The following is a 14,689-nucleotide window of genomic DNA, read 5'->3' as shown; positions in this document are numbered from 1 at the left end:
CAATCCATAAACAAAGAATGCTTATTTCAATCCTAATGTTTTTTGGTTGGACTGATTACACTTTTGCACGACTTTTAGAACACAACTCCCACCCAAAAAAAAAAAAAAACTCAAAAGAAAGTTAATAAATTCAACCACCAAACTATTTTTTTGATAACAATACCACATCACCATGTGCTCGTAAAAAATGAATACGTGATTTCAACTCTATCAAACCCCAAGACATGGGAACTCAGTAGAGGATCTTAATCTGGTAGCTAGACTTGTACTCTCAACTTGGGTGATATAACCAGTGTAGATTGAAAGAGGGGGGCGGGGGGTAACATAATACATCCATTAAATCCCTGCATCAAATCCAAAAAAAAAAACAAATAAAAAATAAAATCCCTGCATTAGACAGCCGGCAGAAGCTTACATGAATGGCAGGAGTGTGCTCTCCATGTACAATGATCTGAATCTAAGAATTCTTCCCCTAGCCTCTTTTTCCTTCAAGTGAAAAATAAAAAACTGTTGACAGGCAGACTTATATTCTCCATTTGAATGGCCCACTTAGTGTTGGAGAGAGAGAGAGAGAGAGAGAGAGAGAGACCTAGAGAGTAATCTCAAGTCAACATCAAATATCAGTAAGAAGCACAAGAATGTAAGCTCCCCATCCATTTGTTATTGGCTTGAATAAGTTCCACCATTGGTGCGATTTCCAAAATCTAAAGATTTTTTAAGCAAAATAATAAGACAACTGTGGTTAATTCATTGTTCCCACAACTCGATCACAAGCCCATCCTGATCATATATATTCAGTACTAAATGATCACCCAGCAAAGATAAGAGGGGAATCATATACATTCAGATCTCCTATGACCTCAAAAAGTCCCAACTGCGGAGAGGAGAGGGGGTGATTTGAGTGTTGGTGGCTGGATAGGTTCCTTTCTCTTTTTCTTTTTGCCTCTTGTATTTTATAGATGACAGAAGCCTCCAGAGATGAGACGTTAGACACTACTTACAAAGTACAGACAATACTACCGCCCAGCTGCCCATGCAATTTAACTGTGGTGACATGAATCAGATAATCCATCTACTGCCAAGGCACACAGATCTTCCCCTGTTACGTTCCCTCTGCCCCCTCAGCTTGCTTAGGTGCACCACTGCCTCCACTGCTTACCTGAGATTCAGTATGAATATCAGCCAGTGCATCAAAATTCAGATAAATGACTATGGAAGGCTAATATTAGAAAGAAATAAAGACACTATAAATGAAAAGGAAAAAGAATGAAGGTATGTTGGTGTAGAACAACAATAAGGAAAAGCTATCAAGTGTCCTTGCACACTGTCAAGTGTGCTCGCCACAGCCAGGTGCTTCAAAGCTACAGATAACCTTTTGGCAATGCAACAGTCAGATCCAGCTGTAAACAGTTCTTAAGCTAACAATGTATTTGCATTGTTATACATGTGCAAATCTCAAAGTGAAGTGATCTATATGTGTGTGTGAAAATAAAAAATGCTCCAGTAGCAGCAAAATATTGTTTGTGGTCAGAAGAGTGGGGCCAGCTCAGTGCCTTTTGTTGCATCTCCAATTATCTCAAAATGTTTCATATTTGTTATACAAGTGCACACTAAGTCGTGGTACTCCAAGATCTTGGGTTAGGGGGGTTAGGTATGCCTGCACTATTCTTACTGCTTTCATAGACCAATAACAACTTTTCTTTGAAGTCTCACCCTGACGGAAACTCTTCACTGTGGCTGCTTTCCTTTAGTAACATTCTCAAATACAAGGAAAAGATCCTCACCAGCATCTGTTTCAGCAAATGACATTTCCTGGCAAAAAACTACTGCTCCAGTTAGCACAATCTTGGTATTACTTTCCTTCAGTTTTTATTCTTTTCCCTTTCTTCTTTTCAGGAATTTCTTATCCTCTTTGTACATTCTTCTATCCAAACAAAGGCACTTTTTTTTTTTCAATAAAAAATCATATTAAAATCTTTAAAAAAATGTCATCTAATGTGCCAGGGAAGATCTGTAGAAAACCAGGTGGAAGCATCATAGACAACCTGGCCTCATGAGAAGAGAAGCAAATGGGTCACCATATTTTTACATATTTGAGTTCAATGTTGTATTTCTTTCAAGGAAATAATTACTAAATTGTAACAGCCAAACAGCAGAGACAGAAGAGTGGATCATGATGGCAAAAACAATTTAACAATCGCTAAACATAATTACATGCCATCAACTGCATATATTTAAAGTCCACCAAAAAATGAATGTATAGGCACCTTTAAATTCCCAAAATTTGTAACTAGCCTCATGTACTGATCACGAGCTTCAGGGTGACGAGCCATGGATTTGACTCTGGCAAGAGCATTTTCAACTCCAGCATATTTCTGTTTCCGGCCAATTCGAAGAAATTCATATTCATCAGCTTTTTCAGTTCCAGGTTCTACATTTCCAATAGCATTTTCCACTCTAAAGCCTCGTAAACCAGAACCTTTCCGCCTCCAACGCAGTATTGCTTTTTCCACAATACCAACAGACCAAACAACCTTCTTATATTGCTTACGAACTTGGTGACCCCTTACATGAGCCTGAAAGCAATCAGCAGAATGAAAGAAAAGATCAAGCATCGTGTGATATGTTCATAATTATTTCTAACCAACACGAACAAGCTGAAATGTAGAAGATTCAGTTGTGTGATCATATCAGACAGGCATACTAGCATACCACAGCAGTTCAAATGAATGTAGATTGAAACTGACCACAGGCAGTTCCCTCAAGCACCATAAAAATGAAAGTGAAGAAGAATGAATGTGGCACACATTTCTATAAGCAAGAAACCTCTCATCAAAGCTTTTGAAAATCTTACTGCATCTCCAATAATACCAAATGAAGATTGAAGTAATTCTCACTTAGTTTAGGGGTAAAAATACAATAGAAACACAGGCATATACATTTGCCAACAGAAATGAAATGATGCACACAAGTTGGTCCCCAAGAAGCTCTCAAGATATCAAGTCCTGTTTTTTTCATTCTACAAAAATTATTACGTAATTATATATATGTCATCTACTAGCTTGATAGACTTAGAGTGTTTGTAATGAAAATTTGAGTTAATGAAATATTATTTAACTGATTCTCCAATTTTATTGGAAGCTTTTAAGTCAAGCTGCTATCTCTCTCTCTCTCTCCACCTCCTCTCCTCCCTTGTACTGTTCATACAACATTGTCCCCAACCATTTTTCATTCTTTCCACCCAATCAATGCCTTAAAACCCCTAACATATATATATATACATAAAGAATCTTCTATTTGAACGTAGAAGAAGAAAATACAGAGGAGAACAAGTAGTCCTCAAATAGAATTGAAAACCAACAACATAACCCCAAGAGCACATCTCCACGGTCTTTTAGCATCTTTACCTTCACCAGAACCCAAAAAAAAAAAACAGTCATTCTAATAAAGCATCCCAGTCTTTGATGACATATTGATCAGCAATCCTAAACAGTCTGCACTACAAGCCCTAAGAGAAGCCAAATATCGAATCTTGTCCAAAATAAACCCCACTGATAATCTCTTCCCTGTAAAAATTCTAGAATTTATTTTTTCCAGCTAAATTCCCAACAACATAACCCCAAGAGCACATCTCCACAGTCTTTTAGCATCTTTACCTTCACCAGAACCAGCAAAAGAAATAGTCAACATACACTCCACTGGATTTGGACACACCCATAATTCTCTAAACACCCCAAAAAGAGAGTGCCACAAGTTCCAAGCAAAAGAAGAATGAATAATTAAGTGAGACACATCATCTGAACTATTTCCACACATGAAACACATATTCAGTAACAAAGCTTTAGAAAGTCTCCTACTCAAGCGGCAGATTGTTGGTGCTAACTCTTTTTTTTTATAATAATAAAAAAATATATACTAAGAGAGGAAAAGGAGGTTACAACATAAAAGAGTATGGGCAATCCTCAATAAAGTAAAATAAAATAAATAAAAAATGTAACTAACTGACTAGTCACATAAAAAACCGCTCTTTAAGCCACTGCCCTCATAGTTCACTGAACACTTTTTAAGTTTTGCTAATTAATGTGTGCCTCTTCTTCAATTTCTTGACATTCCATCCAAATGAACTTCGTTAATCACAAATCCGTTTCATCCATCTATTGTTGAGCTTGTCCTTCAGATCAACCTCAACAACTACAGTGTACCAAGGATGAAGCAGCAGAAGTTCTTAGTGGAGTGGAAAGGCCTCAGCGACGAAGAAATCAGCTGGGTTTCTGCAGAAGATATGCAACTATTCATGTTGAAGTGTACCTAGTGTCCAAGTCTACGAGGACATCAACCGCATAAGCGGGGAAGTGTCACAAGCCGAGCTTGTTCAGAGCATTATACTTGCCCATGACTGCTTGTCTTGTGCGTTTGGGGTAGGTTTTCATCATGTAAATACTAGTGTAGGATTATTTTTCAGAGGGAATTTTTCCCTAGGCTAAAAAGGGGAGTATGACTCCTTGATCATATTGATGTTTCCTAGTTCTAGAGTGAGAATAGCATAGAAAGCTCTTTAGGGGAGGGTGAGTGTTCATCAACTTGTAAAACTCACTAGCTATTGTAAACAGGTTTAGCCTACTTGTCTCCCTCGCTAGACACACTTTGTTAATGGAGGTGTTGATAATGAATTACGTTGCTTCAATGTGTACTGCTTGCATGCCATTGCTTTCATAAGTTACTTATTGCTTCCGCCTATATTTGCTTGAATGACAATGAAAAAGTATTCTGTTGGTGAATTGTGGTAAACACTAGGCTGACTAGTTAAACAAGAGTGCTTTAGCTAGCGCCAAACGGTCCTTTCACAAAGGTGTGAAATATTCAGCACGTGACATCCTCACAGTATAGCTCCTTACCTGAACCTTCCTCCTCAATTATAAAGTACCCTCTAACCCTCCCATCGGAGATGGTGCACATAGATAAATCCCCAAGTAAATTAGATGATCTAGAAACAGTCACATTGATCTCATATCTCATCCAAAAGCAAACCGCCCTTGTCTGCAAATTCACTAATATCATCACTAACATTGTTTGACACATTACACTAATTCAATTTTGAAGTTTTGCTAATTAATGTTGCTTCTTCTTCAATTTCCTTTGACCTCCCATCCAAATGAACTTCGTTTGTCACAAATCCGTCTCATCCATCAATTGTTGAGCTCCCAAGTCTTTCAGATCGACCTGAACACCTAAAGTTAGCAAGTCCCTTCCTTACAATGTAGCTCCTTACCCAAATCTTCCTCAACTATAAAGTACCCTCCAAACCGCTCATTGGAGATGTCACATAGATAAATCCCCAAGTAAGTTAGATGATTCAAAAACAATCACACTGACATCATATCTCATCCAAAAGCAAACCACCCTTGTCTGCAAATTCACTAATATCATCACTAGCATTGGCCAACACATTATACTAATTCACTTTTTAAGTTTTACTAATTAATGTTGCCCCTTCTTCAATTTCCTTTTACCTCCCATCCAAATTAATTTCTTTAATCACAAATCCATCTCATCCATCAATTGCTGAGCTTCTAAGTCCTCCACATCAACGTCAACAATTGAAGTGGGCAAAATCCCTTCTTTACAATGTAGCTCCTTACCCAAACCTTCCTCCTCAATTATAAAGTACCCTCTAAACCTCCCATCAGAGATGGCGCACATAGATAAATCCCCAAGTAAATCAGATGATTCAGAAAGAGTCACGCTGATCTCATATCTCATCCAAAAGCAAACTACCCTTGTCTGCAAATTCATTAATATCATCACTAATATTGTCCAACACATTACCCTAATTCTTCTTCCTGCCCTCGTGTCACGAGCTAAGCTTGTTCAGGGCATTATGCTTGCTTGTGACCGCTTATCTCGTGTGCTTGGGATGGGTTTCCATCACGTAAATACTAATGTAGGGTTATTTTTTGCTAGTAGAGTCTTTGTAAGCCAAATAAGCCAGTATGACTCCTTGGGCACTTTGATGTTTCCTAGCGCCAGGACGATAATTACATAAAAACCTCTTTAGGGGAGGGTGAGTGTTCATCAGTCATTGTAAAACTCACTAGCAATTGTCAACGTGCTTAGCCTACTTGCCTCCCACGCTAAGTACACCATGTCAACGGAGGATTTGTTAATGAATTACGTTTGCTTCAATGTTTACTGCTTGTTTACCACGACTTTCATGAATTGATTACTGTTTCCGCTGGTATCTGAATGAATGTTAATGAAAGTGCTTCGTGGATGAATGTTGGTAAACGATAGGCTGGCTAGTTAAACAAGAGTGCTTTAGCTAGCGCAGCACGGCCGTTCACAAGGGTGTGAAAATTGTCAAACCGTGACACTACTCCTCACATTTGTGTCTCTTGAAAATTCTGGGAATTCACAATATATAAAAGTACTTTCAGCATTGTTTATTACATTTTCTCTAGTTTTCCCAGAAGAATTATCTTGCCCATCCATCCCACAAACATAAACCTACTTGAAATTCCTTCCTTACCATAAGAACCATCCCCATGATCAGCAGCCAATCTCTGTAGATCATCCATACCACCTAGGTGAATCATAGTGCAAGACCCTCCCTCAGATAAGGCCGTGGGCAACTTCTTAATCAAGCCCTCAAACCTCTCAAACCAAAAGTGCAGGAGTACCAGTAGAGTTTCCAAGACTAACTGGGTTGCTAATATCCCCGGTCAGAGGCTGCCCTCCTCGATTCACCCCACCAAAAGGGCAGGAGCACCATTAGAGTTTCCAAGACTAACTGGGTTGCTAATACCTCCGGTCAGAGGCTACCCAGCTCGATTCACCCCACCGATTCCCTTGTCCTGCACAGAGGAAGGCTTGGAATACCTTTTCCTGCAATAAGGTGTTAAAACTGTTCAGTGAAAGGAAGAGGACAGTCCCCATATGAGAATTGGCTGTACTGGGCTTATCCAGACCATTTCGAAAATTTGTAGTGGGGTCATTACCTTATTTGTGATGGTTAGAATTTTGGGCCTGGCCAAGAAGCCCATTAAGATCTAAATTTCTATGAGCTTCAAGAAAATGTTGGCTTTTATTCAAGTTCCATTGGGCTGGAAATGGCCAGGTTACCACTGAAGACATTTGGAAGACATTTGAACTTCTAGCCAGTTTACTCAGTCGGCCCAAGTCCTCAAATCCTGGATTACTCAAAATCCAACAAGTTCAAATTGATGATTAGGCTGTCCCATGTTCATTGCACTCCCATCCCCCAACAAAACCTTAGCTGCCTCTGCCATCAGGCCATAGTCCCCATACAGAGATCTCCTACCAATGATGGACGATCAAACTGTGGCTGCACCTAAAAATCTGCTGCTTTGCCTGCCTCTTCCACTTGCTGTTGTGAAAGGTAGTGAGTGAGGAAGACACCAATTATGAATCAACAGTCATGGGTTTGTGGTGCTGTCTCAGTGGCACTGTGTGGTCGAAGGAAAAGAGTGATGGTGTGGCTAGGCATTAGGATGATTTAGAGTTTCCTGTTGAGTAACTCCTCAAATAAGGAGACGGCGGGTGGGCAAGATAAATTGGGGCAGCTACGATTCCGAAATACAGAGGGATGGGGCCTGTTTCCAAATATGGGTTGGGCTGGGAGCTGTTAATCTTAAAATACAATTGGCTCCTGTACATTAGAATTCATGCTTTTTGTTTTTGTTTTTTTTAAATTTTTTTTTTTATGATATCAGGGGATAAAATAGTAAATACATGTATATTCAGATGTTTGAACAAATTTTTACTAAACAACTCTAAATTAGAGTTGGCTCCTTTCTACCACAAAAGCATTTTGAGCAAGAGAAATAATTACAGCAAGCACAGAACTCGACCAGTCAGCAAGTACCTTAACTATGATCTTATAGACGCTAGAAGTCCTGCCGTCAGATATAAATTAATAGGTCAAAATTTGGAACCTTAAGCTAAAATTCACTATCTTCCCCAATTTACCATTAGCATGAAAAAAACTATATTAACGCACCCCCCCCCCCCCCCAAAAAAAAAAGGAAAAAGAAAAAGACAACACGCAGAAAAAGCTATATTAAACCCATTAAGCCTAAAAGGCTTATCCCACTCAAGTTTAAAGACTACTGTTTCCCTAACCTCCTGCACCCCAAAAGGCCTCTCCAACCAAGACATATGAACATCTGAAATAGGACTCCACCCCAACCCCTCGATCATGGATCTTTCTAAATCTTCCTCGGCTAAGAAATCTATAAAAGAAAGAGGGGAAGAAAAAAAACAAGGGCCAATTCTGCTATCATCCTCTCATCAGCTACAATTGGCGAGATCTCAACTTCATTTCTCTCATATAATTATGCTTCATTTGCCCATTAGACACTTAAGAAAAAAAAAAAGTAGATTTGCAATCCCCCCCTCCCTAACCCATCTAAATTTATTTTTTTGCCTCCAACTCCTTGCCTTCTGAAAAGGAACACTCTCTAGGTTATTCATCAAAGTGACTATCCTCATTCTATCCTTTTTGTCATGGTCCAACACCGAATGTGTACTAGGGAGATCTTGGGCCTATAAGGTTGGTTCAGGCTTCAACTATGTGAGGCGCCTTCTATAGTATATAACTGTGAGGCAAGTGAGCCAAAAGCGGACAATACCTCACCGCAATTGTGCCCGAGACCATTACATCTATCCTCACTCTCTCCTCTCCAGAAAGACACTTCTCAATCTCTTCACTACCCAACACCTTTAGCTCCCTTACAGTGCTCTTTTAATCCATCTCAACCAACATCACAACTACTTCAAGACAACCAAATTATGAAAACCATGGTGATCCATCCACAGATTCTCATTGGAGTAGAGCCCCATTTAACCTTTTTTTCAACTCCAACCAAACAGGAAAGTAATTAGAAACAGGCGGAGGTCAATCTTTGCCTGCTAGGCAAGAGGATAGCAAGTTACAAATTCTGTCTCGGTAAGACATGTATTTCTATTACTATGAAATTCATAAACGAAGTAGTTAATGGTGGGGTTACCAATTTAAATGGGGTAGCCAAATTATTAATTTGGTGCTGAGCTAACTATAGTGCAAAGTCGTATTTCTTTGGTTAATACGATCCAAAAGATTTATCGATCCCAAGGGGTACAGATCCATAATAGACATAGAAATTATTATACGTCAAATAACATCAAAAGTGTTGGTCGGTTTTGTTGCTACCGCGGGATTTACGCAATTGATCGGATCATATAGATATCCCTTCAACACAACATAGGTCATTGAAAGGATCTCGGAGACCCACTAAAGCACAAAAGTGAGGATCTTCCAGAAAATGGATTCCTATACAGGCCTAGTTAGAATCTTAAGTGAGATCGGGAAATTCGTACTCCCACTCTTCAGTAAAGAGATTACGATCAACTAACAGCTAATGCTCCATACCCCCCTACTGATCAAGTAAACACACCATTCTACAACTGAATATCTCTCAAATCATTTCTCTAATGAAGGTATCGAAAAACTACATGTTAGACAAAAACTTCCCACCGCCTTTTTTCTCCAACAAGACTCGCACAACATATAAGGCACCCTCACCCCCAAACCATCTAGGATAACACAATCATACACAGCCCCCAATTCCCCCCAAAACTGAGATCTAGAGTTACCTCTGGAAGGACCATAAACAAAAGTAAACCACCACTGCCCATACTTCACTGAGTATCCCAAATGAGCAATCTGCCTGGTCCAATTTCCTTAACAAATGCCCCCCATCAAAACATTCCAACTTAGTTTCCTGTAACATTAAGACCTGAGGAGAATAACTATCCACCACTTCCTGAACCAAACCTCCTTCCTTAGAATTTCTTAATCCTCTAACATTCCAGCTCATTAACCTTATATTTTAATAATCTTATTACCCCCTTTACCAAACCCTCTACCCCCTCCCCTACCAAAATAATTAACATTAGAATAATTCTTTGCTTTTTACCACAATAAAACCCTAATATAACAGGATTTCCCGCTACCTGACTTAAAAACATACTATTCTCACTTCCCAGAACTACCAGCTACCAGTTTCATCAATTCCGGTCCTTGTGACAAAATCCAAGTGAATCTAGCCTTAGTGGACTTCTAAACCCTGGTCCTACTTTCTACCAATAATTATCCAGTCTGAAAGTGCGCCTAAACTGTGTAGGCAGAATGTCACCGAAATTTTTTCTGCTTCTAGGATATCCTCAATAACCCTTGGGCATATTGGTCCATCCATATGCAGTTTCAACATTCTTCTTGTGCTGTCTTGGCAATATTTCATTTTGAGAAGAAAAGGAAAACTAAAATTCTACATAATAGTCCATGTAGAGTTGTATTTAGTTATCTAAATAATTAAAAGAAAAAATATAGACACACCAAACTATACCATTATTACATGCTCATGATGCTCAAATGAGACTGAGCCAAAGCACTGCAGGGACTTAAATGGGTAGCGGCGACTCAATTAGAAGTGAGCTGTGGACTTGGAGTGGGATACAAATGGTAGGTTCAAGAAAAAAATGCATACGGCTGATCCCTCAGACCAATTTTTTGCTGGTGTTGGGGCAAAGGAATATAAGGGCTTTTCAGGAATACCAATAAGACAATAATGTAGTCAAATGCAACAGGATCAAAAAACTTTCTTTTTGGTTCAAAGCAGCCTCTTGTTAAATTGTTAATATGCAAGTTGCCATTGATTTTATAAATCTTTTCACCAGTAATCTCTGTTTTTTTCATTGGGTTGTTCCCATAATGGATCTTTTCTTATTTTAAAAAAAGAAAGAAATACAATGTCTAATATTACTAATTCAAAAAATGAACAACTTAGCCAATGATCTCTAAATATGAGATTATCAGAGGGAAGTGACACATAAAATATTTAATTACTATTGTAGGTTTCTAACTGTTAGCATTGTGCAGAAGTACAAGCAAAAATTTAAAACCACTGCTATTCCACAACATAGCAGGGAGCATAAGGTCCATAACATAGCAGGAAACTACAGGCATCTGGCATATAAAAGAAAAGGGGCTGCCAAAAATTATGTTGCAAGACTGCCATTGACATTTAGTCTTCCCAAAGATGTGGGATGCTATTCCACTACACCTCTATGAAAACGGCAATCTATAGTATTGACCAAGCTATAAAAGTATGAACTCTGTTAGTCACCAAATTCACTTACAATACCTCCAACATTCCCACTGACATAAAATTATATACCAACAAAAAAATGAAACTAAGGACTTGCACCTCAACATTCAAGAAATAAGTAGAAGAAACATGACAAATTGATGTAGAAAAACCAGGAAAAAGAACATCAATTAAAATAGCACACCTGAATTCTCACAATACGGTTTCGTATCTTCAAAAATTCTTTTCTCCCCTTCCAGCCACGATATTTTTGTTGAATCTTAACAGCTGCAGAATGCAGGTAATCATTAAAATTAGTCTTTTTTTGGACCTTATTTAAAGAACCAAGAGCAACTAGATCCACTAAAACTTCTGATATATCATTGCTGCTCCTAGTTAACTGTCTATGTCGGAATGAGCGAGCACGGAAGGCAGCTTGAATAAGAGCAGCAGCATGAGTTGATTTTCGAACAGCAGCGAGAGAGCCTTTCAGAGAAAGCTGCCCGTCTATTGCCCCCTCTGATGGACCAAAAATATGTTCTGCAGTTTCTGTAGCATTCCCTTCTGCAATATTCATGGCAACACTGTCCCTTACACATTGATTAATAGTCAAGGACGAAAGATGACTGACTAAATAAGCTTCCGCTAAATATCCAGCAATTCCTTTATGTCCTCTACTTGATGCCAAATCAGCAGCTGTTTGTCCACCAGGAAATGATGGAGTTGGGTCATCAACAGCACCTGGAGCAGCACCCAATCTAACAAGTGCAAGGACTGTTTCCTCCCTGGATGAAGAATAGAAAACAAAAATAAGAAACTCTGTAGAACCAGTAATGCAAAAATCTGTCATTTAGCAAAAACAGCAGCGATGCAGTCAACCGAAAAAACATAAATCTGCAACAAGTAGCCACACACAGCAGTAAAAGCACATCGGCATACCAAAACTTTATCGTGAATGGTGGCAGGAAAAAATTAAAATAGCTTTGATGGCCCAGCCACCCAGAAGAAGCTTCCAAAAGGAGCTAATTGGTCACTCTGGGTTGACAGTTGACACAGGTGACAAGCTGGCTCAAAAGGATCAATATCCTCAAGAAGGCCTTTAGTAGCCAACCTTGGATCAGTAAACTTCAACTGCTATCCACCTGGCATGGGGAAAAAAAAAAAAAATAGGAAGAGGAAGGCATATGTGTTTCTAAAGGGCGGTGCTCCTCAAAAGCCCAAATAGAGGACAGGAATTGCCTTAGAAGTCTGAAGGGTCCGCACCCATGTATGATACTAATATGACCTAAAAGAGACCCTGACATTACACTCAGTCTTAACTAATGTAAGACCAAAAACTGAACAGACATCGAGGCATTAATGGAAAGTAGGTAATGTCCGTTAATTAAAGCAGGGAGTTAGCGCACCAATCTTTACTTCCTAGTAACCTATCCAAAATGTAACCCCTGCGATCCATGAGTAGGGAAATCAATAGGGAGGTATCCCGAATGCCTATAAAAAAGACCCCCTAAGGAAGGTAAGGGATCATCTCATCTAATCTTATTCTCATCCATACTTTTACCATTGCAAATATAGATAATACAATCCTTCTAGATTCCCTAACTTAGGCAACGGAGTGATCCCCCAGAGTACACCCCAAGTCCTCCACGCCATTTTTCTCTTATTCTTGGCAAATGATCAAAGTTGTGATTGATCTAAATTCTCCTGAATACATTTTGGCTGCAATAGTTGACACTGTATGTGGAAAACTTGGAAGAATTTCTTTCTAAAACTCAATCATGGCTGATTCCAAGTCTGAACTCGTTGCTAGGGATCAATTGCTCCAGTTGGTTCACTCCCCACCAATAGACAATTTGCCGCAAATTGTGCTTTTAGACCAATTTCTAGCCTTCAAAAGGAGGGTGAAGGACATGTTTAGCATGATCTTTTAGCAAGAAAAAGATCATGTAGAACATGGCCCAGGGGTTGTTCGAGCAGAAGTGATAGTTAAGGATAAGACAATGGTACCACATGAAGCATTCGACGAAGGAAGCAGAAGGAGCCAAGTTAGCCAATAGTGTGGGCATTAATGAGCAACAGTCACGGGAATTTCAAGAAAAATTCACAACAATTGATCAACTCGAAAAGTTGGTAAAAGAAGTTTGCAACCAACCCTTAATTGGGAAAACCTTAGTTAGATCTTCTGATCCCCCCTTTACCAAGGAAATAATAGAGATCCCTCTGCCCAGTAAATTCAAGATGTCCAACATAGAAGGATATGATCGGTAGTCAGATCCCCTAGACCACCTTGACACCTTCAAAATGTTGACGTAATTGCAAGGTCCTAGTGCAATTATGTTGCAGCAGCCTTGAAGGGGAATGTTAGAGCACGACATTGGACATTGAAGACCAGCTCAATTGGGTCTTGAAAAATGGCGAAGATTTCGGCCCACCTTATGAGCCCTATTCAAGAAGAGAAAGAAACATTGAAAGAATTTATGCATCATTTTGTTAACGCAGCCTTGGAAATCAGAAACTTAGATCACAGAGTAACAGTAGCCGCTTTGACGACAACTTTACAACTTTGTGCCTTTCTGAATTCCATAAGGAAGAAACTCTTGACCGATATGGGAGAGCTAACGGAGCAAACCCAGAAATATATCAATCTAGAGGAGGTTATCACCACAAAAAAAATTTGAAGAGAAAATATACTAGAGATGCTGATGAAAAAGTCGAGGGAGAAGTAAGGAAACATACCACTAGTAAAGACTTCCCTTCCAAGTATGGAGAATAAGTGAAGGAAAGAGGGGCTATTTATAGGAGAAAAAAGGTGGCATGGACCACAAGGCATTGTGAGATGAATCATGCTAGGAATATCAACCCAGAAAATGAGCATTGCTCGACAAAATATTGACCTATATGATGAGCATCACTCATGAGGCCCAAAAATGCCCATTGGATGAGCATCGCTCATGAGGCAACAATAGATGAACACTACTCGACAAAAAATTGGCCCATCTAATAAGCATCGCTTATGAGGCCCAAAAATGCCCATTTGATGAGCACTGCTCATGAAATAACAAGAGATAGACATTGCTCGACAAAAAATTGGCCCCCCATCAGATGAGCATCGCTCATAAGGCCCAAAAATGCCCATTTGATGAGCACCACTCATAAGGCAACAAGGGATCGACACAGTCCAACAAAAAAATTAGCCCATCTGATGAGCACCACTCACGAGGCTAAAAAATGTCCATTTGATGAGCACCAATCATAAGGCAACAAAACATAGGCAATATTTGGCAAAGAATTGGTCCATCTAATGAGCATCGTTCATGAGGCACAAAGATGTCCATTTGATGACTAAATTCGAATCTCATGATAATAAAAGGACTTACATTAAATACAATATACTCTCGAGGCAAAAAGGTAACTCTAAGACTCGAGAGTAGGGAGGGCAACTAATATAACCTAAAAGAGACAATAACATTAAACTCAGCATTAACTAATGTAAGACCAAAAACTGAAAAACGTCGAGGTATTAATGGAAAGAAGGTAACATCTAT

General features: G+C 39.2%; 1 protein-coding gene across 3 annotated transcripts in view; it reads right to left on the bottom strand.

Annotated features, from left to right (window-relative positions):
• Nucleotides 1-620: 620 nt before the first annotated feature.
• The window catches only part of LOC131151683 (calmodulin-binding transcription activator 3-like), a 57,639-nt gene continuing 43,570 nt past the window's right edge, over nt 621-14,689 (bottom strand). For all 3 annotated transcript variants that reach the window (XM_058103023.1, XM_058103024.1, XM_058103025.1), the window contains 3 exons: nt 11,350-11,929; nt 2,268-2,576; nt 621-1,159 (listed from right to left, as the gene is read on the bottom strand). In XM_058103023.1, coding sequence (XP_057959006.1) covers nt 1,103-1,159; nt 2,268-2,576; nt 11,350-11,929 — 946 coding nt within the window. In that variant the 3' untranslated portion in view covers nt 621-1,102. The remainder of the gene's footprint in view (nt 1,160-2,267; nt 2,577-11,349; nt 11,930-14,689) is intronic.

This window comes from Malania oleifera, chromosome 3, assembly GCF_029873635.1.
Source record: "Malania oleifera isolate guangnan ecotype guangnan chromosome 3, ASM2987363v1, whole genome shotgun sequence".
In the NCBI taxonomy this organism is placed as follows: domain Eukaryota; kingdom Viridiplantae; phylum Streptophyta; class Magnoliopsida; order Santalales; family Ximeniaceae; genus Malania; species Malania oleifera.
Note: the sequence above shows the minus strand (reverse complement) of the source record. Positions and strands in the feature narration are given on the sequence as shown.